The sequence below is a fragment of the Sardina pilchardus genome, chromosome 13 (genome assembly GCF_963854185.1).
Source record: "Sardina pilchardus chromosome 13, fSarPil1.1, whole genome shotgun sequence".
NCBI classification, from domain to species: Eukaryota; Metazoa; Chordata; class Actinopteri; order Clupeiformes; family Clupeidae; genus Sardina; species Sardina pilchardus.
Window position 1 is genome coordinate 31510581 of NC_085006.1, and position 27500 is coordinate 31538080.

The window sequence follows — 27500 nt, forward strand, 5'->3', positions numbered from 1 at the left end:
CACCTCTGCTAGCTTAACGCGCGGAGCACTCCTTCTCTCCCTTTCTCTCTCTCTCTCTCTCTCTCTCTGTATCTCTCTGTATCCCTCTCTCCCTCTCTTTATTTCATTCTCTCTCTCCGCTACACGGCCAAGAGCGCTCCCAAGCTCACTTAGCTCATCTGCTCAGGCTTATGGCCACCTCTGCCAAAGATCAGCTTAACGCCGCCAGGCCCTCGGAGCACATCAGCAAGGGTGTGACAAGACTGATGTGTAGGAAACCCAAGACTTTAGAACAGACTTCAATACAGTTTCACACCCCTATGGTTTCCATTGAGACACCATCGTTTTGAGTCGAGCATCTTATTGCATACTTGCATTATTCTTCCACACTAAGTATAAAAATAAGTTATCATTTTAGTTTAGGATTTTGTGGTTCCCTGTAGTGCTGTCATCCTAGACAGCCGTACCTCTGAAGAAATTTGAAGGCGACATTTGACAAAGGCCCTGAGTCTGTTCAGGGTCCTACTCCTCAGTGTGTGTCCTGTGTGTGTGTGTGTTGTGAGAGAGAAGGGGGGGGGGAAGGGATGGGGCTCAAGTCCATTCCTCAGAAGCGGTCTTGAATTTGTATTCATCTTTGTGAAGTGTGTGTCAGTCCTTGAGATTGTTCATGCACCCCAGACGCCCAGACAGACGAGCGTTCTCAGACGGCACGAATCCCCCTTCTCTCTCTGAGGCCTGTCTGGGGTCCGAAGGATTTCTTGTCTGACTGGCCTCCTCTCTTGTGTCCTGTGTGTGTGTGTGTGTGTGTGTGTGTGTGTGTGTGTCCTGTGTGTGTGTGTGTGTGTGTGTGTGTGTGTGTGTGTGTGTGTGTGTGTGTCCTGTGTGTATGTGTGTGTGTGTGTGTGTGTGTGTGTGTGTGTGTGTGTGTGTGTGTGTGTCCTGTGTGTATGTGTGTGTGTGTGTGTGTGTGTGTGTATGTGTGTGTGTGTGTGTGTGTGTGTGTGTGTGTGTGTGTGTGCGTGTGTGTGTGTGTGTGTGTGTGTGCAGTGGTCTGGACAGCTCCTCGTGCTTCCAGGTGCTGTCGTTGATGAAGGCTCTGGCCCAGGGCGGCCGCACCGTCATCTGCACCATCCACCAGCCCAGTGCCAAGCTGTTCGAGCTCTTCGACAAGGTGACCCAGCACATGGCATGGCACAGACACACAGCACAGCACAGCACCGCACAGCACAGCACAGCACAGCACAGCACAGCACAGCACAGCACCGCACAGCACAGCACAGCACAGGACAGCACAACACAGGACAGCACAGCACAACACAGCACAGCACAGCACAGCACAGCACAGCACAGCACAGCACAACTCAGCACAACTCAGCACAACACAGCACAGCACAGCACAGCACAGCACAACACAGCACAACACAACACAACTCAGCACAGCACAGCACAGCACAACACAACTCAGCACAGCACAGCACAACACAGCACAGCACAGCACAGCACAGCACAGACACACAGCACAGCACAGCACAGCACAGACACACAGCACAGCACAGCACAGACACAGCACAGCACAGACACACAGCACAGCACAGCACAGCACAGCACAGACACACAGCACAGAACAGCACAGCACAGCACAGCACAGCACAGCACAGCACAGCACAGCACAGCACAGCACAGCACAGACACACAGCACAGCACAGACACACAGCACAGCACAGCACAGCACAGCACAGCACAGCACAGACACACAGCACAGCACAGCACAACACAACACAACACAACACAGCACAGCACAACACAACACAACACAACACAACACAACTCAGCATAGCACAACACAACACAGCACAGCACAGCACAGCACAGACACACAGCACAGCACAGCACATGGCATGGCACACACACACAGCACAGCACAGCACAGCACAGCACAGCACAGCACAACTCAGCACAGCACAACTCAGCATAGCACAACACAACACAACTCAGCATAGCACAACACAACACAGCACAGCACAGCACAACACAGCACAGCACAGACACACAGCACAGCACAGCACAGCACAGCACAGCACAGCACAGCACAACACAGCACAGCACAGACACACAGCACAACACAGCACAGCACAACACAACACAGCACACCACAACTCAGCATAGCACAGCACAGCACAGCACAGCACAACACAATACAACACAGCACAGCACAGCACAACACAACACAACACAACTCAGCACAGCACAGCACAGCACATGGCATGGCACACACACACACACAGCACAGCACAGCACAGCACAACTCAGCACAGCACAACTCAGCATAGCACAACACAACACAACTCAGCATAGCACAACACAACACAACACAACACAACACAACACAGCACAGCACAGCACATCACAGACACACAGCACAACACAACACAACACAACACAGCACAGACACACAGCACAACACAACACAACACAGCACAACACAGCACAGCACAGCACAGCACAGCACAGACACACAGCACAGCACAGCACAACACAACACAGCACAGCACAACACAACACAACACAGCACAACACAACACAACACAACACAACACAACACAACACAACACAACACAACACAGCACAACACAACACAACACAACTTAGCATAGCACAACACAACACAACACAACACAGCACAGCACAGCACAGCACAACACAACACAACTCAGCATAGCACAATACAGCACAGCACAGCACAGCACAGCACAGCACAGCACAGCACAACACAACACAACTCAGCATAGCACAATACAGCACAGCACAGCACAGCAATACTCCTGCCTGGTTATTGTCTCTTGTATATGAGTGCTAAATCTGCTAATACTCGTGCCTGCTCTTGTCTCTCTTGTATATCTCAGTGCTAATACTCGTGCCTGCTCTTGTCTCTCTTGTATATGAGTGCTAATACTGGTGCCTGCTCTTGTCTCTCTTGTATATGAGTGCTAATACTGGTGCCTGCTCTTGTCTCTGTTGTGTGCTGCAGCTGTACGTGCTGAGCCAGGGCCAGTGCATATACAGGGGCCGAGTGTCCAGCCTGGTGCCCTACCTCAGAGACCTGGGCCTCAACTGCCCCACCTACCACAACCCAGCCGACTTTGGTGAGCACACTCTACTCTACACACACACTCTACTCTATTGCTAACTCTAACTCTATTACTGCCCCACCTACCACAACCCAGCCGACTTTGGTGAGCACACTCCTCTCAGCACAACACAACACAGCACAATACAGCACAACACAGCACAGCACAACACAGCACAGCACAGCACAATACAGCACAACACAGCACAACACAACTGCCCCACGTACCACAACCCAGCCGACTTCGGTGAGCACACTCCTCTCTACTCTACTCTAATTGCTAACTCTGACTATATTACTAATGGACCATTTATTCCCTACACTGGACTATTTGAACTTTCCGATACTGACTTAACTCTACTGTAACTGACCCTAGGCAGATGGGTTGGGCCCTTGAGTCGTGGATCTGTCCGAGGTTTCTTCCTATATGTATCTCCAATTCTAGGGAGTTTTTCCTCGCCCCTGTTACTCATGGGCTCTCTTTGAATGTTTAACACTCTGTAAAGCGCTGTGAGACATGTGTCATGTTTTGGCGCTCTATAAGTGAAATCAAATCGAAATTGAAATTGAAAATTACTCTACACAGCAATGGACATATCAATCACGGTGTTTCATACAGACATTCCGTCCTAGGGTTGGGGTCAGGGGTCAGGGTCAGGGGTTAGGAACAGTGTTGGGGTCAGGGTTCAGGGGTCAGGGTTCAGGGGTCAGGGTCAAGGTCAGGGGTTAGGAACAGGGTTGGGGTGATGTTCATGTTAAAGCTCACTTCTGTAAAGGGCCCTTTACTGAGCCTGATCTCAGTCAGGTGTGTGTGGAGAAGGGGCGACATGGAGTGGGTCTGACTTCTGTAAAGGGCCCTTTACTGAGCCTGATCTCAGTCAGGTATGTGTGGAGCAGTCGCAGAGGAAAGTAAAAGTCCTGCCTAGTATGTTATCCAACCATTTAATAAACCAGCTCATCCTAATTAGCAGCCAGGTAGATCAGACAATCAGTGATATCACCTGTGTTACTGTAAGTGCACAGGAAGAATACATCTGGACAGGGCCGGGATGTCAGCTTCAGGTTTGGAGAAGGGGCAGACGTGGAGTGGGTCTTCCGTAGGAGTAGCGGGAGGGATGAGCTCCACCCCAGCTCTGCCTCTAACCCCACTTCCTGTTCCTGCTCTGCCTCTAACCCCACTTCCTGTTCCTGCTCTGCCTCTAACCCCAATTCCTGTTCCTGCTCTGCCTCTAACCCCACTTCCTGTTCCTGCTCTGCCTCTAACCCCACTTCCTGTTCCTGCTCTGCTCCCGGTGGCGCAGTGATGGAGGTGGCGTCGGGCGAGTACGGGGACCAGACGGCGCGCCTGGTGAAGGCCGTGCAGGAGAGGAAGTGTGAGAAGGACTACAAGAGCGAGATGAACGGCAACGGCAACGGCACCGGCCCGCTCAACCCCTTCCTGTGGCACAGAGTCTCAGACGAGGTACGCGCCTCTGGGAACTACACCGCAACAAAACACTCTGAAACTGAAATATTAGTTTAATTTTATTATGTTTCTTAAGAGAATTATATGGAAGAAATGTTACTAGAGACAACCTTTCATTTTGCATGCAATCATATTATATAACTTTTGCATTTCTAACAAAATTTGGTTTGGAAATTGTTTTTTTTTCTTTGTTGTAAATTAGGCCTGAACTATAGGCAAAACATTATGTATGTTGTTTGAGCTGCTTTGGGTACTGTCATAATGTCTTGAATTTCCCATTGGGGATAAATAAATGATCTATCTATCTATCTATCTATCTATCTATCTATAAGCCCATGAAAAATGCTAATTGCTAATGTGAGCTGTGGCTGTGTGTAGAGATGTAATGAGGGCATCACTCTCTTCCTGCAGGACTCTTCCTCCTCTGAGGGCTGCCACAGTTTCTCAGCCAGCTGCATGACGCAGTTCTGCATCCTCTTCAAGAGAACCTTCATCAGCATCCTGCGCGATTCGGTAAGACACACTGCCACTCAGTGGACAGGGGAGGTATTGCAATAACACTATACCAACATAAACAGCCTCTCACTCAGACAGGAACCTAGTTATGCAATGAAAAATAGGAACAGATGATGTCACTAACCAACCGTTAAGTAAGGCTCTGAGTGTATTGTGGAGATGTAACAGAATCAGTTGTCAGCATAAGCCAGAACAACAGAACGCTAATCTCAAAATGGAACTTTGAATAAACTAGTGCACAAAAAAGTGCACTTTCTTTCTGTTTGTGTGTTTGTGTTCCATCTCTCTCTAACTGATCCCATCTCTCTCTCTCTCTCTCTCTCTCTCTCTCTCTCTATCCCTCACGTTTCTTCCTCGTGTGACCAGGTGTTGACGCACCTGAGAATCACGTCTCACATCGGCATCGGCATCCTGATCGGGCTGCTCTACCTGGGGATCGGCAACGAGGCCAAGAAGGTGCTGAGCAACTCGGGCTTCCTCTTCTTCTCCATGCTGTTCCTGATGTTCGCCGCTCTCATGCCCACCGTGCTCACCTGTGAGTATCCTGAAAATGACCCTGATGAAGGCGTAAGCCGAAACGTTGGTCAATAAAAAAGTATTATCTTGAAGTTCCGAGTGTGCCACGACACTTTTGTTTAAATTTGACGTGTGAGGATCGCCACGTTTAACACTCACACCTGAAACACTGCTCACACCGTTCACAATCAGATTATTCCTACCCATGCCAGATTATTCCTACCCATGCCAGATTACTCCTACCCATGCCAGATTACTCCTACCCATGCCAGATTATTCCTACCCATGCCAGATTATTACTACCCATGCCAGATTACTCCTACCCATGCCAGCATGCCAGATTATTACTACCCATGCCAGATTACTCCTACCCATGCCAGATTATTACTACCCATGCCAGATTATTACTACCCATGCCAGATTATGATTTGTGGTGCATTTGTATTATTTGACTAATTGGTTAGTAATGATGAAAATGTATTTCTGTTTTTTGTCAAATGAAAATATATATAAAATGTAGGCATCATATGGCTAACTGCGTTGAGGTGTATCATCTGCATGAAAAAAAAAGAAGAAATGAAATCCACTTTTTGTCTTAATTGTGTTTTGTAGTTCCTTTGGAGATGGGTGTATTTCTGCGGGAGCACTTAAACTACTGGTACAGCCTGAAGGCCTACTACCTGGCCAAGACCATGGCGGATGTTCCTTTTCAGGTAAGGACGCCCTTTTGGGCTCCCGCTTTAGCTTTTGGGATAAAAATGCCCATCGGTATTTTTATCCCAAAATGTAATTGCCAGCGCGACTGCTCTGGAGCTGTTACATTTATTGTTGGGGGACGTGACGGATTGGAGCGGCAGGTCAGAATACCATCGTCCTGATTAAACCAAATCCCTCTCTGCTGTTGCGTAACGCCACTCTGGGGCATTTCACACACTTTCTCATTCCAAAAATAAAGAGATGCTACTAATGATATGAATAGGAAGTGCTTTTAATATGTATGTTATTATTCTTCTTTTGTATCATGTAAACTATGAAATGAAACCGTATATAGACATAACTAGGAATGGGATTCAGGGGAAATCAGTAAAGGCATATTTTGGACAAATTAGTTTATGTAACTAAAGACGTAAATGTATCTACATTTATTTACCGGTAAATGTATTTTATTTTTGTAGAAATGTGAGGGGATCATCTTTACATCAGTCCACCACCTCTTCTTAGAAATTACACCAGTACATCATAGCCGTTTTTGCAGGCACTAGCCCCAACCCTAACATCTCCTGTGAATGTGTACTGATGTCTTGCTGTAAAGGTGGTGTTCCCGGTGGCGTACTGCTCCATAGTCTACTGGATGACCGCTCAACCCTCGGAGGCGGTGCGCTTCATCCTCTTCCTGGCTCTGGGCACGCTGACCTCCCTGGTGGCCCAGTCCCTGGGCCTGCTGATCGGCGCCGCGTCCACCTCTCTACAGGTGAGGGCTTCTGTTCACAGCTCCTCAGCTTCACAATCACAATCACAATCGCAATCGCAATCGCAATCACAGTCACAATCACAATCGCAATCGCAATCACAATCACAATCACAATCAGCTAGGTGCCGCGTCCACCTCTTTACAGGTGAGCGTTTCTGTTCACAGCTCCTCACTTTCACAATCACAATCGCAATCGCAATCACAATCACAATCGCAATCGCAATCGCAATCGCAATCGCAATCGCAATCACAGTCACAATCACAATCACAATCACAATCAGCTTTGTTGGCTTTGTTGTGCAAACAAACAAGGAATTTGACTCTGGTTAACCTTGCTCTCAAAGTACAACACGATTATCGATTGGCACAGATGTAATTTCAGTCAGACGGAGACTCAGTGAAACTATGGAGCTTTTAATGAGGAGCTGTGCTTGGAAGCTGATACTGATTCAAAACAATGATAGCCTGTTGTTTTGCCTGTCATGTCGTGACTATATTTAAAATGGCCGACTCCGGGGTTTATATTGACAAGTATGTCTTCATCCTAGGTGGCAACATTTGTTGGTCCGGTGACAGCCATTCCAGTGTTGCTGTTTTCTGGCTTCTTCGTCAGTTTTGATACGATACCAACATACCTCCAATGGATGTCATACATTTCATATGTCAGGTGAGTTGCCCAGATGAGTAATTGTTTGCCATTTGTTGGACAATATCCCAGTGCTGATCACTCTGAGCACGCACTCTTAACACAATAACAGAAGCTTCCGGCAGGGTCCATTCAGAATAGCAATGCAATTTCAGCTCTGAAACAAGGGCCTACAGGTTTTTCTCTCAATATGAAGAAACTTCCCAAATGTTCAAAAGTACAGAAGCCAAGAGAGCTTCACTAAACTCCTCGTCCCTGCCTTCCCTGCAGGTACGGCTTTGAGGGGGTCATCTTGTCCATCTACGGCCTCGACCGGGAGGACCTCCACTGCGAAAAAGACGAGATCTGTCACTTTCAGAAATCCGAGGCCATTTTGAAGGAGCTGGACGTGGAGGATGCCAAGCTGTACCTGGACTTCATCGTGCTGGGCATCTTCTTCATCACGCTCCGCCTCTCTGCGTACTTCGTCCTGCGCTACAAGATCAACGCTGAGAGATAGAGAGGGCGGGAGGCGTAGAGTGGACCGTATAGGGACACACATATGGACAACAAGAGGATGCGTGTGATAGAGAGGGCAGGAGCAGGAGGCGTAGTGGCGTAGTGGACCATATAGGGACACACATACAGTACGGACAACAAGAGGATGCGTGTGATAGAGAGAGCAGGAAGCGTAGAGTGGACCATATAGGGACACACACACGGACAACAAGAGGATGCGTGTGATATAGGGAAGACAAAAAAAAACAAACACTCAAGGAGGCTATCCTTCCCTTAACATAGCATGACCTCAAACCTACACACACACACACACACAGACACAAACACACACACATTCTGCATATATATGAGCCTGGCGTTGGAGCACCAATGCACAGGGAGTCCAGGGGGTGTCCTTGTGCATGCTGTGTGCTTTTGGGGCGCAGGGCCGTGTGGCGCACATCTCATATTGACCGGTCCAGCTGGGCACGGCGGTCCGGTCTTGGCAGAGCCTTCGCAGAGTCTGTGATGAATGTGACGTAGTAGACTTGCATTGTGTCCTCTGCTACGCCGTGTGGTCGATTGTGAGTCGGAGGACTTAAATGCACTTTTCACCAAACTCCCCCTCTCCCTCCCCAAACAAAAACGGGAGCTCCCTCAATGTGTGTGGTTTGTGCAGAAGTATAGGATTTTGTCTTTTTGTCTTGGATGCTAGGTAAGGCAGTAGTGTTTACCTCTGTCTCTTGTGGATGGATACCACAAGGGGCGACGGGGCAGGACCACAATAAGGGGAGAGCTGGACTCTTCTCGGTCAGATAAACCTTTAGGCAAAATCTATAGGTAGTAACAACTGTCAGATCACACACTGGTCATGATGGCACTATAGACTCGTCTGGAAACCAAATCAGCAACGGACAATCAAAATAAAATCTGCCTGAGTGTATGGATACATGGCATGGTCTTTTTTATAGTTTGGTTCATAGCACAAAGCTTTAAAAGTCCTAAAAGGCTTCAGGGCCGGATAACCAGTGATCCAGAGTAGTGAATGTATAAACAATTATCTCTGTTGATTTTCTGCACCCTGAGGATAAAGCTCACTTCTTCAATCAGTCTTTCTAAGGAACAAAACTTATCTAGGAATGCAATTTGTATGCATTGTTTCGTAATAGGTTATGCACTGCATATCAGTCACTGAGATGTCACACACATGTCTTGAATAAAGACGTTTTGAGCGATTTGTCCCAAGTGGGAGGCTGCAAAATCACTCATCACACGGGTCCAAGTGAATTCCCCTCTTTATTTCAGTTGCTTTCTTGGTGAAATTATGTGGCAGCTTGTCCATATTCATGTTTTTGTTTTTTGTTTACTTCAGTTAAAGGAAAATGACCGCTGGCCAGACTGGTAAACCTCAAGAGTATTTGGAAATACCAATTTTGGGAAGAAAGACTAAACTAAAAATAAACCACCAATCAATAAGTCATCACAAAAAGAGCATTACTGAACTAAAAATTGTAAACCAATTGTGTGTCACATACTGTTTGGTCAAACAAAGCTTGCTTATTTCTACAGTGGTTTACAACTGTGGTCAGGAAATATTTTCTTTTTATATGTCTTTTTTATTTCACTGTTCCACACTGCCTTTTATCCCCTGTGATAAGCGTCTACAAATCACAACAGAAAGACTGAGCCCATGAATTTTTACATATTTAAGCTTCAATTAAGTTTAGTTCATCCCAACAATGTCCCTTCCGTTGATATAGTGTTTATGTTGTGCTATGTTTGAATCCACAATCAAACGACTGACGTCATGCAAGCAGGGAATATCAGGGTGTAGTGTGTACTTAACAAAGTTTAACTGATTCACTCGTCATCCTCTTAAGGGAAAATACACTGCTGATTTGTCATTTGATTTTTCTTTATCTTTTCGTTGCATAATTAAGAAGTGGCCTCTGTCATCTTCTGTGACTTGACAGGCCAGTGGCTTTCGAATATAATTAGTTGTCTGCATAATCCTCTCCAAGGACGAAATGGAATTCCATGTAAACATAAGATATACACCATTAAGCAAGCATCAATGCAAACGTCTAGAGTGTGCTTCTGCTAAATATGACGATGATCTTTTTTTTAATTATTTGTGTGTGATATGTTACGATTTTACCTAGACTATCTCCAGCTGTACAATCTGTTTAGGTCCCCAGAATTTTACTGTGAAAATATTGCAATGTTATCAAAGCTGTAACTGCAGTGTTATGATGCTGTTATGAGTACTCCTTTCTATATCCTTTACTGTGGACCTGTTCAAATCAAGAGTTAATGCCATGTACAGTACTTTTATGTATAAAGCACCCCTGGGTATGGGATCAACCAGAACTCACAACGGAGTATCTTAGGATATGGGGCATTATTTTTGTATTTGGCTTCCCTTCCATAGTTCCCCTTGTTTAAAATGGCTCAGTGAAAAAAAGAAAAGAAAAAAGAGAAAAAAAGGAGAAGATAAAAGCATTTTCTCCCACTTGAGCACTGTCTAGGATGCTGTATTTTATTATTATTTTGTTTTCAGGTGTTCAAATATGGGATTCATATAGATTCTGGACATTTTATGTAAGCTAAAACTGTGATGTTATTTCTTGGTAGATGAATTAATAAATACATGATATTTTCCAAATTGTTGTGTTAATTAATAACTTGATCATTCACTGTTTTTGATCACCTGATGTTCAATAGCACCACCACCAACGATTATATTATTATTATTATTATTATTTTTATTATTAGTGGTAGTAGTAGCCTAGTTGTATGCTAGTAGCCTACTGTAGTTGTAGGCCTAGTTCTAGTTTAGGCTACTTAAAGTTAGATAGGTTAGTTAAAGTAATACATAAATAAATAAATAAATAAATATGCAGTTTAAATTAATTTACAGCAAAGGTAGACCTACATGCATTCCTTCCTGACTACTGATATCGTCATGAAGTAGGAAGTAAATAAGGCTGATGATTTCGAAGTTTAAGTGCCCGTCGCAATGCAAGTGATGCAAACGTTTCCTAATTGAGTCACATGACTATCTACCTCGTAAATCACTTTGGATTTTTCCAGGCTATAATCTATTAACACTTTAAAAGGACTGTCTGTCGACCAAATGATGCTTAACTTTGTGGTGAAGAATTAAAACTACGTTTCCCACAATGCAACTCGATTTCTACACACATCATAGCGACAAAGTGTCCAATCCATGTTACTATCCTGCGGGTGAAGCAAAACAACTTCTTTTGACAGTTTTTTTGGCCTCGACATTTGATGTTTTGTGGATTTCAGCAACTGAAAGAATGGAGAATGCGGACACTTTGCTCGGTTAACGAAACAGAGGAAGCTGTACACTGGTTACTCAGCTAACTGTAGGCTACTGTAGTATTAGTGTAATCTATCTGACTTTGCAGCTAACGGCAGCTATGTTTTCCAGCATGTGGCTAGCAAGCGGTCGTCGTGAGTGCGTGATCAGTCACCACATTTCGTAGCTGTTGTGGTGTAGTTTTATGGCTGATAGTGCGGGATGTGTCTGATGTCACTGTGCACATCACCAGTAAATAGAGTTAGCTTTTTTTTTACAGGGGAGTTTGGAAATCATAGGCCTTCACACTAACCGAACTTTGAAAGGACATCAAAGCTTCGATAAACGCAGCGGCACAGTCAAGGTCCGATGACTTTATTACAGGGTAGCTTGTCACGTTACTTTACTCGTTGAGTGTGACTGAGCCACCCGCTACTGACCCATTTGGCAAATGGGATTGAATGGCTTAGCCAAGTAAATAACTGTGCATCTGCCTTTTATTTTTGTGTTAACAGTTGTGCATACTAGCAAGCTAACGTCAACTGTGGAAGTGCTTAGGACGTGTTAAATCGCTTTATTTTCTGGAAACGCACCATGGGAGACAACGGCGATATGAACGCTAACCAAAACTGCCACGCTACGGGAGACCCCCAGTTGGATAAGGCCATTTACCAGTGGATCACCTGGGACAGGGTGAGTAGTAGTTGTTGCAATGTCATGTGAGGAAAACCAACATCTCTCTCTGTCCATAGCCGTGCACATTGCCTCTAAAATGATCGTTGTAGTTACTAATTTATCTCATTATTTTAAATACGAGTTTGGGTAGTAGCCTAGCTATTTCCAGGTGCATAGTCTATTTCACTAGTTCAAGAAAAACTTGCATATTTATGGGAAGCCATTAAGACAGGTATACTTTATCCAAGGTGACGTGAACATGCCTTTACAAATGGATAATCCAATATATTATGATCTCTTAATCCCCCATCCCCAGTCACCTGACAATATCTCTGGCATCTCTTGGCAATGTGGCAGGGGGCACCTATAGCGAGCCGGAAAGCCCTCCACTTCATACAGACAGATGATGATGAAGATGATGATGACGATGCTGCTTTAATACACAGAGAGAGTCCTTGACACTGCTGTTTCCATGAGGATGCATGTCTTCAGCAGTGCGGCCTTAATTATCACATCTAATTAATATTTGATGCACTTTTCAAATAGACCTGTCTGTTAAGTCATTGACTTAGAGAAGGGTTGTAATCTCAACAATAACTGCGCTGGCAGGAGAGATGTTGCTCCTCTCCACTGCCTGAGTTCAGCGGAAGACTGCCTGTCATGCTATTCTGAGGAGCTTGACTGTATGGAACTCAAGGCATGCACTGTTCTCTTCATCTGTACTCGAGTTTGTACAATGGATATCATGTCAGGTGTCTTTTGTGCCAGCAGTTGTAAGCTGATAATGCATTGATTGAACAGCATTTTTTTTTTTTATCTCTTAAGCATTCTGCAACCTATTAGGAAGACTGCCAAGAAAAACATTACACTGATAAGAAATCTGTCAGCAGCACCTTTGACTGCAGTTGATATACAGTGCAGTTTGACACTGATGGCAGTTTCTTTCTTCAGAGAAGGCCTCAAGATCAGCAAAGCAGAGAATTGATCTCAGTTCTTAGTCAGAGCAGTGTGACTCTAAGAACCGAGCATATTCATAAATCATCCTTTAGCCTGCAGCCTGGCAACACCACCGTTTGAGCTAGACAAGTTCTCCTCGGTCTCCTGGGTGTGTTGTAGTCAGCCATTGGATTCATTATGCCAGCACTCTCTTCGAGTCTTGGTGTAGCACACATGCAACATGTTTGAGTAACCACAGCAGCACAGAAATACATATGTATGAGTTGTATTTGTAAGTGTGTTTTTTTATTTTATTTTTCAACGCAAACTACAAATCTTCTGCTTGAGCTAATTCACCAAAACAGAGTTGTTTCTTCAGCGGTGACGGAGAGAGCACTGTGAGCAGTCCCCACGGCTGGTGGGAGGGGAACCCAAAAGGCCATTCAGCTGGCTGACCCCCCTTTCTTTAAATGTCAGATTTGCTCACTAGGGTCGACCCAGCAGCTCTGCATAGCCCTGCAGTTTATGGTCCATTCCAGTTCAGGAAGTCACAGGAACAGGCACTTTTGGTCTCCACTCGCGTGCTGCTTACTTAGAGGAAATAACACGCATATTTATTGTGTGGTCAGCAATGACTTGGAATACAGCTGGCCGTGGTCAGATATGTCCGTATAGTGTACGTACGGCGAGCGTTTTGGATAGAGAGACAGGCATAATAAGCGCTCACAGATCTCGCTCAGTAAATCTGTAAGCACCCAAGAGGGGATTCCACATTGGAATAACAGCAATCCCTCGAACCTAGCAATTTGGTTTTGGGAGGAGTTTGTGTTCTCGATTTCCCAGCATGCATTGTTGCATGCTCCACCACAACCCTTTCAAGAAGTGCGTGCTTGTGGGAGGTGTACATGATGTAGAATAGACCAGCGGGCGTAGGCTCGGGAAACCAACTACCGGCGTGGTGTTAGAATCACCAGGTCTGTCATCGTCGCCCATATCTCTCATTTAGACGTGACTGTGGTGGAGGAGTGGAAGTCTCCATGCTTTAAGGGACACATGTCGTGACTTTCCTGTTTTGTGATTGACATGAGACTCGTCCAAATGTTGGGATTAGTCCTTAATCCAGAAGGTTGCCCAAATATGGCTTTTATTACACAGCCAAAACAGACCATATATTCAGTGTTATGTTCAGTGTTAGGCCTGAGGTTGTAGTCATTTCATCATATCTGTTTATTTATATAGACTAGCTAGCACATTATCATACACAGTAGTCACTCACTGTGCTTATCGTAACATCTCTTTAAAGGAAAGTGCAGAGGACAAAATAATACTGTCAGCCTTCTGCCTTTTTATCTTACTGTTTGTTCTCATGAAATATAAATATGTGTAAAACCAGACAATGCAAAACAAAACAGTGATGTCAGTTAAGGACAGGGTCCAGGGCTTCTATTTGCTGCCTGTTTGTTCCCAGGGTTCCAGAACAGCCCTCAAACTTCCGCCGCCTATTATTTTTGGAACGTGAAGAGACAAGTCATTGATTTTATTTAGTTGTGTTGGTGATGTTTTTGCTTTGTTGGTCATTTTGTTTTTGATGGTGAAATGGTGATGGTGATCTTTTGGATATCTGGATTTTTTTGTTGTCTAACGTCTCACTTCAATACAACACACACCTAGCTACACTTGGTTATTATTCTTAGAAAGTGAAGAGAGAGAGGTGGCTTGGTCTGAGAATAAACTTCTCTCTCTTTGTTTGACTTCTGGATACTGACCTTGCACCAAAGAGTACCCGAAGAAAATTGAAAACACTCAGATAAAGAGCACACCACAAATCAACATACTGAAGAGGGAAGTTATTTATGTATTTGAGAATAAAGGAAATCCAAGGCACTCTTCTTCCAAAGTTCAAAAGCCTTTATTCTTGACTGGCTATTTCATAATGAAGGTTAAAAACAGGGAGAAGCAACCCGCGTAGCGCGTAGCGGCATACGCTGCCTTCTTCACCCTGAACTCTTATTCTCTCATATGAATTGCCGACCCCAAGGAGACCCTTCACATACTGGATTGGACTCCTGAGCACCCTGGACCTTTTTGTCTCCTTATTTATGTATTTATTATTATTAGTGTTATAATGATAATCGTTGTCCTCTTCTGGTGTGCTGTGGCGCTGCAGAATGCGCTGACGCGGGCGCAGATCGAGGTGCTGTCGGGGGAGGAGAACGTTCCGGAGCTGCGGAAGAGGCTGTGCTCCAGGATGGCGTTCGGAACGGCGGGCCTGAGGGCGGCCATGGGGGCGGGGTTCTCCCGCATCAACGACCTCACCGTCATCCAGTCCACACAGGTGACCTGGGACACACACACGTGCACACACACACGCACACACACATGCATATGCACACACACACATACATACACATGCACAAGTACAAGGTCATTCTAATAAGGGGAATTCACAAGGCCGGTGCAGAACACTGTCTCATCAACACACAAACTATCTTTCTCTTTCTCTCTTTCTGTTTCTCTCTCTCTTTCTTTCTTACTCTCTCTCACTCTCTCTCTGTGTCTCTTTTTCCCTCATCCTTTCTCTCTTTCTCTTTCTCTTTCTCTCTCTCTCTCTGTGTCTTGCTCTCTTTCTCTCGCTCTCTCTCTCTTGCTCTCTCTCACACGCATGCACACACACGCACATGTACATACACGCTCACAACACAATAGGGATGCAACGGTACAGTTTTGCCACGGTTCGGTTTGTATCACGGTTTTTGGGCCACGGTAACGGTTCGGTTTCAATATATCAATATTATCTTGGCTCTAGCATACAGGAGGCTATATTTGCCTTTTCTATTTCAAATCAACAATGTGCTTCTACTTACACTTGCAGAGAAAATATTAAATGCATAGCCTGACACAGATGAAGCAGAATCACAAAAATGTATTAAAAGAAAAGAACACCATCATTGCCTTCTGTCATAAACAGGCAATGTTATCCATAGTGCAGTGCAGCATAAAGTAATGTGTAGTTATTTATTTAATAAACTCACTGTTCTTCACACATTTAAAGAAAATACTTAACTGTTATACACCCTCAAAAAAGTAGTGAACAATTCTGAAAATCTTCTCAAAATAATTGGTGAGGTAGTATTATGTGTAGTTTCAAATGGATATTTGATTTGGGAGTGCCTGCCCTGTCCTCTTTTATGAACGTAAAAAATGTAAACATAGACAAAAGTGCAGTGCAGCATTAAAAATATTAGAACAATGAAATGAACATTATTGCAACCTGTTGTCAGGGGGGGCAATATTCCGAGAAGAAAGTGGCAAATTTGCCACTTCACAAAGTGTCTGTTTCCCCTGTGTCTCCTGTCGTGTGTGTGTGTGTGCGTGTGTGTGCGAGAGAGTTGTGTGATTGACGAGTGGACGAGCGATTGACTGATTTAGCAGTGAGTTTATTGTTTTTCGAGTGGACACCTCCCGCTGCCCGTAGCCTAGCATGTACAACGTCAGGAAAATAAATGACCCGAGTTTGGAATGACATGTCAGCCTCCCCATCTCCTATAACCTCCCATCCCTACAATATTTTCCAGTAAACTATCAAAAAGAGAATACACTCAGCTGTGTCGGCGTCACGCTTTCTTAGGCTACTCTAGCGAGCAATCAACGCAGGGCAGAAACCACCGGTTACACTGTTACACACAGACTTTATAATGTGGCAAATTTTCGACCTTCTAAAGTGGCAAATTTGCGTCTTTACAAAGTATATATACGTGGCCCTAATACGCCGTCGTATTCGTTATGTCTTTGGGAATTATAGGAATATTGTTGTCGAAAGGCTGCAGCAATGGATGGTTGGGTTTTCGGTGGCAAACTAACTCTCCGTGCTGCTCCACTTAAGGTTACAGCCGGGTGATGAAGGCGCAAGTGGGCCGACATGTTGGATGTGTTACCTTTATTAGGTGATCGTTGTGAAGCAGTGCTTGCAATGCACACTGTGCTTTGTTTACTGACGGTCTTTTTGCCTTGTTCGTGGGCTACTTCAAATGTCGCCATGATCATGCAGCCGCCGGTAAAGTTTGTTTCTTCTCACATGACTCCTTCATTTGCATTTCAACGCGCTTATTGGCTCTTGGGAAATTCAGTAAAATTCTGATTGGTTGTTGCAAGGTTGACGAGAGGCAAGCTGAACAGTCAGAGAAAACGCATCCCCCGGGTCCTAAGCACTCCTCTCTATCGCTCCCAGGCTACGCGCGCACAATAACCTTGTATTAAATAAAAAGTTTAATGTCGCGTATACCGAAATATTGCGGTTTAGGTGAGTCTATTGAACCGAACAGGCCAAACCGAACGGTTCAATAAATTATTGAAAACCGTTGCATCCCTACAACACAATAACACCCACTCACATATGGGCATCATGCAGTCTGGATGTGCTGGAGAAAGGCCTGTTGCTCTTACACATGCGTCCTTAATCCAGCCATATTATATGCTAAAGGTAAACAACTGCCTATATGCCACGTACTTCCTGGCTTTTCAGCCAGCGCAAATTTCCCATGGACCGCCACCTGCATTGTTTCAGCGTACCTGTTTACCCTGACTTGGTTGTGTGGTGGTTGTGTGGTGGTTGTGTGGTCACTGACACACCTGCATTGCTTTAGTGTACCTGTTTACTGTACCCTGACTTGGTTGTGTGTTACACCTAGTGAATGAGCACGTTAAAATGTTGAACGATTTATGTGTGTGTCGAAGTTGAATAAAAAAAGATGTTTAGTGTCAGAATGAACTCAAAAGGAGCCGAATATAAGAGAAGATGTGGTTACTGACACTCCAGGGGAGATAAATGTACTGGCTGAAGAGCCCTCCGTGGCATAGTGTAAATGCACAAACTGAAGAGATGTCCTTTTCCTTTTATATATGTATGTCATATATTTATATTTATACAGGGCTCTACAGCGTATGTGCAAGAAGTGCTTAGGTGCCGTGCCGTGCAGTTTTAGTGTTATGAAATAATAAAAAAAAAAGAATAGCTTAAAAAAAGCTTTTCTAAAGAATGTCAAACCTCCAAGATTACCTGATAGTTTTGCGACAGATTTGATCCAGTAAGGCAGCCCATTTTGTCAGCATAGCACACAGTTCCTGAAAGCCTCTTTTGAAGTCATGAGTCTGGAGCAGTACAAGCAGGATCACTGCCAGTCTCAGACACTGGGACCATGTTGGGTCCAGGTTGTTGGGTAAGCGTTGTTGGAAGTGTTGTTTAAATGAATCAACGTGTTCCAGATGGGTATGTGAGCATGGTATTTAGATCTCAAAAATAAATCCCAAAAAGCAAAAAAATAAAAAAAAAAACATTTCAGCATCTTGCACTTTAGAAAACAGTTAATATTATTGTTATTATTGTTATTGTTGTTTCCTGCTGCAGGGCATACAGAGAGAACTAGCCTGAGCTAACGTGTGTGTCTGTGTGTGTGTTTGTGTGTGTTTGTGTGTGTGTGTGTGTGTGTGTGTGTGTGTGTGTGTGTGTGTGTGTGTGTGTGTGTGTGTGTGTGTGTGTGTGTGTGTTTATGTGTGTGTTTTATTGTTTCCTCCTGCAGGGAATACACCGGGAACTAGCCTGAGTTAACGTGTGTGTGTTGATGTGTTTGCGTGTATTCACTGTCTCCTCCTGCAGGGCACACAGAGAGGAGAGCTAACGTCTGTGTTTATGGTCTCCTGCTGCAGGGCATGTACAAATACCTGTCCAAGTTCTTCCCTGACTTTGGGAGCAGAGGCCTGGTGGTGGGCTACGACACACGCGCCCAGGAGGCCAGTGGGTGCACCAGTGAAAGGTACCCTCACACCCTCTCCCCTCACCCCTCTCTCCTCACCCCTCTCCCCCTCCCTCACTCTCTCCTTCTCTCCCTCTCCCCACCCCTCTCCCCCTCCCTCTCTCTTCACCTCCCCCCTCCCTTTTCCTTCTTTCCCCCCTCCCTCTCTCTTCTCCCCACCTCCCTCCTCCCCTCCCTTTTCCTTCTCTGCTTTCTTCCCCCCTCTCTCTCTTCTCCTCCTCCCCACGCTCTCTCTCTCTCTTCTTTCCCCCCACCTTCCTGCCTCTACTCAACTCACAGGCTGTACTGTAACTGTACTGTACCATACTGTACCATACCATAGCATGTACTGTACTCTACTGTACTCTTCTATACACCAGGGGATTCTCGGCTTAGATTCTTACCCTCTGACCTTTTAAACCGCACCACCAGCCTACACCAAGAGGGGGGGAATCCTGTGTGAGCTACTCTATGTGGCCGCCATGACGACGGCAGGTCAGCGTGTGCTGGTAGTGCTTGACATGAGGGGCTTATTCTGGGCTGGCAGGGGAGGCATTTACAGTAAGATCAGTGCTGGGGGGGCAGGGGAGGCATTTACAGTAAGATCAGTGCTGGGGGGGCAGCAGGCTGGGTCCGGTTCTCGTGCTGTACAGTGCGTTACCCTGGAAATAGGATCTCCGTGTGGGAGCGGAGCGGAGCGGGGACGGGATGGGAATGTTGCTCTGTGATGATGTCACAGCATGCCTGGCTTAATGCCAGATCCGGATCCGTGCAGCAGCGTCCCGTGCGGCACTGTCCAGTCGTGTTGTGTGTGTGTGTCTGTGTCTGTGTGTGTGTGTGTGTGTGTGTGTGTGTGTGTGTGTGTGTGTGTGTGTGTGTGTGTGTGTGTGTGTGTGTGTGTGTGTGTGTGTGTGTGTGTGTGTGTGTGTGTGTGTGTGTGTGTGTGTGTGTGTGTGCGCGCGCGCGCGTGTGCACTGAGGCGTCCTGCGTTCCCAAATGCAGCATTCCTCGGATCGCTCCCATTCCGGTGTGGAGTTGAGACAGCTGAGTTGGGGAATTGGTGGCATTCTTCCCATCCCGTCTGGTGGAGGATCTCCTAAACTGACTCGACAAAATGAGCATGACAGTGATGTGTGATGTGTGATGTGTGATGTGTGATGTGTGATGTGTGATGTGCACTATCAACCCAAACTGGTGTACCTCACCACAATAACTTTAACTGATGACTTAGAAAATGTACTGACTAGATGGATGAATGAATGGATGGCTGGATGGATGATCATACCACCAACACTAAATACCACCAGCATTGTTGTATGGCCATTAAAGTTTCTATTCTATTCTATTTGATTTGTTTCTATTCTATTCCATTCCACTGGTTTCTATTCTATTCTAAGTGTTTCTATTCTATTCTAAGTGACTGAAGAAGCGAATGAAGTAATGGATAGATAGATGAATGAATGAAGTAATGGATAGATAGATGAATGAATGAGGTAATGGATAGATAGATGAATGAATGAAGTAATGGATAGATAGAAGAATGAATGAAGTAATGGATAGATAGATGAATGAATGAATGAGTATTCCATCACACTAGATGGATGGAGAGGAGGGACTGTATCGTATATTATATTCCGTTAAGAGTTGCAGAATCACAGACTTGGATTCGCGCTTGCTCTAGCACCAAATGTGCATGACGGTGCAGGATCTATTTGCGTGGGTGCATGACAGAGCAGGATGTATTTCTGCCTGTGGTTTATTTTGATTCCCCTTTTGGTTCTGTGTTGTTCTGTGTTGTTCTGTTCTCAGGCTTGCCAGGCTGACTGCGGCTGTTATGCTGTGTAAAGACATCCCCGTGTATCTCTTCTCCACCTATGTGCCTACTCCCTTTGTGGTAAGCAATGTGTAGTTTATTGCATTTCAGGGCTTGAAACGTTACTTGATAAATAAATAAAAGCTCTCCGATTTGCAGATTTTCACTTTTCTCTAAACCGGATATTTTTGATCCTGCACCCAAATACGTAATATGAGTGTGCGTGATTAAACTTTGTTTATTCAACATTGTCACAGTAACCTGAAACAAATCAGTTGTTGCCGTTGTGCTGGTCAGTAGTAAGCTTGACAACGTTAAGGATATTGGAGGATTTGCTTGTTTTAAAGGACTGTGTTGATTGAGGTTGATGAGCGAATCTTGGCATGTTTTCCAGCCCTACGCTGTGAAGAAGCTGGGTGCGGCAGCAGGGGTGATGGTCACCGCCTCACACAACCCCAAAGAAGATAACGGATACAAGGTAGAGTGAACATCTCACCATCACGTTTTTAAGCTTATATTAGCCAAGTAGCACATAAGGGCATAGATACAAGCACAGCCTCACACACCCCAAAGAAGATAACGGATACAAGGTAGAGTGAACATCTCACCATCACGTTTTTAAGCTTATATTAGCCAAGTAGCACCTATGGGCATAGATACAGGACAATTCACTGTGTATTTCTAGTCATGTCACAGCCACAATGGGATGAGTTTTTTTTTTATTGCCATGACTTTGTTTAAGTATAAACATGAACTCACAAGGAGTAGACACAACCAAACAAGCCCGACTAATCAGTCCTCCTGTAACGTCTTAAAGGAACACTTCACCGTTTTTTCATATTAATCTATGTTATTCCCTTGATTAAGACGAGTTGATACATACCTCTCACGTTTTGATGGCACTTAGCTAGCCCAATGCATTCATTAGGATCCAAACAGAGATGAAGTTAGAAGCGACAACACCTCCATGTTTTCGAGTAGTCACACGACCAAGTATGGTGAGACAAAATAAAACGTGGTGCATTTCTAAGCAGGTAAGAGGGATAACTACTGTATAATTTTGTGGCGCAGTAATATCCTCGCTCTTGCACTTTCAGTTTCACTTTGGAGTGAGGATATTACTGCGCAGAGTCTAAGTGCTCCCAATGTTATTCCGCCACACAATATAGTTATCCCTTTTACCTGCTTAAATGCACCACGTTTTTGTCTCACCATACTTGGTCGAGTCACTACTCGTCTTATTATGGGAATAACATAGTAATATGAAAAAACGGTGAAATGTTCCTTTAAATGGAGGATGGGTCTGCCTTTGAGTGGGGAGCAGATGCTTGGCATTGCCCTGCTTCACCGGAGTGTTGACGATAATGAGGTGGCACATCTACGGGAGTTGTTGGCACGACGACCAGACTGCTGTTGAGATGCAGCCAACTGGTCCACAGTGTTTCAAAAGCACTTTAAGTTAGTGTTATGTTAGCATCGACTATGAATTGTTTAGATTTGAATCATTTTTAAAAGTCTCCATTGAAGTTCTGTTTTAGTCTTGGGGCTTAGCTTCCTCCATGTACGGGATGCCTGTAATGTTGTTACCTTTGACCTGCAATGGAAAGACAGGAAAAAAGGCCGCACTATGCATAAATAATCACCATTTATTCCACACACACAGAGGAAGGCAGAACGTCGAAACGCGTCTGTGGAATAAATGGTGATTGTTTATGCATGGTGCGGCCTTTTTTCCTGTTTTTCAATTATATCTTATAATTTGGCCAGCACTCTAAAATATTATGACTCTTGAGTGAAGCCTGCCCCTACCCTTGTGACCTTTGACCTGCCCATAATGTCACGACCTTGACCTGCCCCTAATGTCACAACCTTGACCTGGTCATAATATCACGACCTTGATCTGCCCATAATGTCATGACCTTGACCTGCCCCTAATGTCATGACCTCTGACCCCGTGGCGTAGGTGTACTGGCACAACGGGGCGCAGATCTCGGCGCCGCACGATAAGGAGATCCTGCGCTGCATCGAGGAGAGCGCGGAGCCGTGGCCGGAGTCCTGGAACGAGGGCCTGGCCGACAGCAGCCCGCTGCGCAGCGACCCGCTCGACACCATCACGCGCCTCTACATGGACGAGCTCGCCACCGTCTGCTTCCACAGGTCAGCGGGGGTCAGCAGCGGCTAGTGTGCAGTAGCGGCTAGCGTCCAGTAGCGGCTAGCGTGCAGCAGCGGCTAGTGTGCAGCAGCGGCTAGTGTGCAGTAGCGGCTAGCGTACAGTAGCGGCTAGCGTCCAGTAGCGGCTAGCGTGCAGCAGCGGCTAGTGTGCAGTAGCGGCTAGCGTGCAGCAGCGGATAGCGTGCAGTAGCGTGTAGCGTGCAGTAGTGGCTAGTGTGCAGTAGCGGCTAGCGTGCAGTAGCGGTTAGCGTGCAGTAGCGGCTAACGTGCAGTAGCGGCTAGCGTACATTAGCGGCTAGCGTGCGGTAGGGGCTAGCGTGCAGTAGCGGCTAACGTGCAGTAGCGGCTAGCGTGCAGTAGCGGATAGCGTGCAGCAGCGGCTAACGTGCAGTAGCGGATAGCGTGCAGTAGTGGCTAACGTGCAGTAGCGGCTAACGTGCAGTAGCGGCTAGCGTGCAGTAGCGGATAGCGTGCAGCAGCGGCTAACGTGCAGTAGCGGCTAGCGTGCAGTAGCGGATAGCGTGCAGTAGTGGCTAACGTGCAGTAGCGGCTAGCGTGCAGTAGCGGCTAGCGTGCGGTAGCGGCTAGCGTACAGTAGAGGCTAGCGTGCAGCACGCTGCCTAGAACGCTCTGCATATAAGCGCTGACTATATAGAAGTATACGTATATTCTTTTCATCCCGTGAGGGATATTTGGCTCACATTTTGCCTACTGGTCGGGGTTCGAACCGGCAAGCCTTCGGTTATAAGCCAAACTCTTTCCCAAGATACACTACTCTCAAAAAGTTAGGGATATCTGGCTTTCGGGTGAAAGTTATGGGAAATGTAAAAAGTTCAAGCTACAGTGGTATTATATCATGAAAGTAGGGCATTTAAGCAGAAGCATGTAATGGTGATTTCCTCATCTCAAACAATTTATTGAAACAAAGGCCAACACATTTCTCTCTCGCCGAATATCCCTGACATTTTGTGAGTAGTGTAAGCGCTGACATACGTGAGACGCACATCAGCGACTGACACCTGTCAATCATTCGATGTACAACGGACTTTATATAGTGCCACTGACAGAAATAGAACTGCATGGTAATCGACGCGGCATTGGTGGCAGAGTTTGCCGCTGGCGGGCAGGATGGTATAGGAAACTGTGGCATCTAATGTAATCAAGCGGCTAATGCTTTGTGCCACACTCATGTGGGTGCCCACGTGCCAAGGCCTTCATGCCCTCTTTCATGCCAAGGCTTCAGAAGGGTTCATCCCCAATTGCTGTTGGATCACGAAGGGTTAACCCAGGATGTCTGGCTCCTTAGCGACCCACTTCTGTGCCAGGGACAGTTATGATAAATAGCATGGCATGGGCTGGTACCAACTGGGGCAGAATGATCCATCTCGCTGGTTGCAAATAGGGGATGCACAGTCCTGAGGCAAATATATGATATAGAGCTGGATTATCATCCAGTTTTATTCTTTATTCTTTATTCAGATCTATTAAGTATAGATCATAGATGACATTTTACATAGATGCCCATTCACTAGGTGTGAAGGCACCAACACAAGGTGTTTTTGTTGCAAAGCTAAAACCGCTATCTTAGCAAGCTGCTTGGACACAGGTAGGAAAGCTCACACACACTGTCTTAGCTGCTGCTTGGACACAGGTAGGAAAGCTCACACACACTGTCTTAGCTGCTGCTTGGACACAGGTAGGAAAGCTCACACACACTGCCTTAGCTGCTGCTTGGACACAGGTAGGAAAGCTCACACACAATGTCTCCCCAGGTCTAAATAATGCCCCCATGCCCTGAACTTGCCTGTAAACAGACTCTTCCTGTAACCTGAGCTCCCTGCAGTCTGTCTTCTGCAGGGGTTTGTGTGGCGTGCGAGATGAACACACACACACACACACACACACACACAGAGAGAGAGACTTTATTGTTTGTGTGGAGGGAAGGTCAGGGAGAGGAAGCGAGATGTCCACAGGAGAAGCTGTGTGATCCCAGGCCTTATCTGAACTGCTGTATAACGGCTCATTTACGCACTTTAGCGTGTGTGGAGGAGAAGCTGTGTGATCCCAGGCCTTGTATGATGATAGCCTTTAAAGTAGGGTTCAGACCAAAGGTTCGCGACGAGATGAGGCCAAAACCTTGCACTGTAACTGCGACTAATTTAATTGGATGCTCTGCGACGGCTTGCGACAGCCTGCAACTACTTGCAACATTTCATTCACACTGCTGCAACTCGGTCTCGTTGCGTTGGGAGTCTTTGGTGTGAGTTGCCCCTAATGCACCCCCTCTCCCCCCAGGCAGCTCAACGCCCAGCCTAATGCACCCCCTCTCCCCCCAGGCAGCTGAACGCCCAGCCTAATGCCCCCCCTCTCCCCCCAGGCCAGCCTAATGCACCCCCTCTCCCCCCAGGCAGCTGAACGCTCAGCCTAATGCACCCCCTCTCCCCCCAGGCAGCTGAACGCCCAGCCTAATGCACCCCCTCCCCCCAGGCAGCTGAACGCCCAGCCTAATGCACCCCCTCTCCCCCCAGCCTAATGCACCCCCTCTCCCCCCAGGCAGCTCAACGCCCAGCCTAATGCACCCCCTCTCCCCCCAGGCAGCTGAACGCCCAGCCTAATGCACCCCCTCCCCCCAGGCAGCTGAACGCCCAGCCTAATGCACCCCCTCTCCCCCCAGCCTAATGCACCCCCTCTCCCCCCAGGCAGCTCAACGCCCAGCCTAATGCACCCCCTCTCTCCCCCCCCCCCCAGGCAGCTGAACGCCCAGCCTAATGCACCCCCTCTCCCCCCAGGCAGCTGAACGCCCAGCCTAATGCACCCCCTCTCCCCCCAGGCAGCTGAACGCCCAGCCTAACGCACCCCCTCTCCCCCCAGGCAGCTGAACGCTCAGTCCCCCCTGAGGTTCGTGCACTCGTCGTTCCACGGGGTGGCGCACAACTACGTGCAGAAGGCCTTCCAGGCGTGCGGCTTCCCGCCGCCCATCGCTGTGCCCGAGCAGAAGGACCCCGACCCACACTTCTCCACCGTCACCTGCCCCAACCCTGAGGAGGGGCTCTCTGTGCTGGTGAGCACACACACACACACACACACACACACACACACACACACACTTCTCCACCGTCACCTGCCCCAACCCCGAGGAGGGGCTGTCTGTCCTGGTGAGCACACACACACACACACACACACACACACACACACACTTCTCCACCGTCACCTGCCCCAACCCCGAGGAGGGGCTGTCTGTCCTGGTGAGCACACACACACACACACACACACACACACACACACACACACACTTCTCCACCGTCACCTGCCCCAACCCAGAGGAGGGGCTGTCTGTGCTGGTGAGCACACACACACACACACACACACACACACACACACACACACACACACACACACACACACACACACTGTGACGCCCCAGTGGGCGTGGCTTCCTCCCTGCGCTGTGTTCTTGTTTTGCGTCTGTCTGTTCACAGGTGTGCTGATTGGTATGGTATTGATTGAGTTGCTGATTGCTGATTAGTGGAGATGGTGTACCGGTGCACAGGTCACCTGACCCTTTATAGGCTGCCTGCTTCCATTCTGTCGGGAGGCACGGGGTAGCAAGCACGAGGCTTTGGGCCTTTTGAACACCTGAGTTGTTTGCCTCCTGAAGGACTTATACTCAGTCGCTACCTTACACCTGTGCTTTGTCTGTTTTTGTCTGCAACGTTGGTCGCAATAAACTCTAAAGCGCTTGTTCAAAACTACTCCGTGCCTCATCCATGTTATTTCCCTTCGTGGACGTAACATAATGGGCGCTCGTCTAAAAATATACATATATTGTTGTTTGGAGCTTTTGGATTTCGGTCTTTGGAATTTTGGATTTGGATGTCTCGTCTTCGGTGAGCTTATTCATCGGAGAGTGGCATTATTGGTTAGTGCGTAGTGCTTTGTTTGAAGGGGGACGGAGTGTGTATAACTTCGATAACTTCCTATTTGATATTTGGTATATTTAGACTATTTGGTATTTGATTGATTTGATAATATTTGTAATCTTTCTCGTTTCATTAAATTTGCGGTTTTTTTGAGGAGCCGTTTTGTGCTGCTCATTATAACTGAGCGCATTTTATTAAATGCGCGAAATTTGATAGACCTGATTGAATTTTAACTTCCTCGCCCTTTGGTAGGCGAAGTGTGCATCTTAGGGTGCACAGTTTGTTTTGTTTGTTTGTTATTTTTGGACGGTACGGGGCTTGGTAGCAGTCGTCTCGGGGGCACTTCCGAGGTCTGTGGGGTTGTTCTTAAATCAACGACTCTCTCGGGCTTACGGGCTTTGGACCAGCAGGTCCTAGTGCTTAAATTCCCCGGCCTTACGCTGTCTGAAGACTAGGGTCCACGATTTAGTGGGGTTTGGGGATTTAGAAGGGCGTTGGAAGGCTACTGTTTCCCTCGAAATTACGTCTGTTTGTTTGGTATTCGAATTGTTTGTAGTCGATTGATTTGGTTTGGTCTATACGTTATGGTTTCTCAACTTGTGACCGATTTTGTGCAGGCTCCGTCCATAGCTCTTAACACAATGAATAAAGACCATCTATTAGAGGTTGTGGA

The 27500-nt window shown here is 46.5% G+C and overlaps 2 protein-coding genes across 4 annotated transcripts in view; both read left to right on the plus strand.

Moving 5' to 3' along the window:
- abcg1 (ATP-binding cassette, sub-family G (WHITE), member 1) overlaps positions 1 to 10862 on the plus strand; it is a 33227-nt gene extending 22365 nt beyond the window's left edge. The window contains exons 7-15 of the mRNA XM_062552436.1: positions 1027 to 1150; positions 3008 to 3122; positions 4408 to 4568; positions 4983 to 5084; positions 5454 to 5622; positions 6216 to 6316; positions 6916 to 7074; positions 7623 to 7741; positions 7991 to 10862. Of these exons, the coding sequence (XP_062408420.1) occupies positions 1027 to 1150; positions 3008 to 3122; positions 4408 to 4568; positions 4983 to 5084; positions 5454 to 5622; positions 6216 to 6316; positions 6916 to 7074; positions 7623 to 7741; positions 7991 to 8219 (1279 nt within the window). The 3' untranslated portion in view covers positions 8220 to 10862. The remainder of the gene's footprint in view (positions 1 to 1026; positions 1151 to 3007; positions 3123 to 4407; positions 4569 to 4982; positions 5085 to 5453; positions 5623 to 6215; positions 6317 to 6915; positions 7075 to 7622; positions 7742 to 7990) is intronic.
- A 553-nt stretch (positions 10863 to 11415) lies between these two features.
- Positions 11416 to 27500, plus strand: part of pgm2l1 (phosphoglucomutase 2-like 1) — a 28839-nt gene continuing 12754 nt past the window's right edge. The window contains exons 1-8 of one of the 3 annotated variants that reach the window (XM_062552623.1): positions 11416 to 11907; positions 12038 to 12215; positions 15301 to 15468; positions 18837 to 18943; positions 20732 to 20816; positions 21130 to 21213; positions 22699 to 22892; positions 25779 to 25968. In XM_062552623.1, coding sequence (XP_062408607.1) covers positions 12117 to 12215; positions 15301 to 15468; positions 18837 to 18943; positions 20732 to 20816; positions 21130 to 21213; positions 22699 to 22892; positions 25779 to 25968 — 927 coding nt within the window. In that variant the 5' untranslated portion in view covers positions 11416 to 11907; positions 12038 to 12116. Of the gene's footprint in view, positions 12216 to 15300; positions 15469 to 18836; positions 18944 to 20731; positions 20817 to 21129; positions 21214 to 22698; positions 22893 to 25778; positions 25969 to 27500 lie in introns of all 3 variants that reach the window. The other 2 variants (XM_062552624.1, XM_062552622.1) reach the window with 2 other exon arrangements.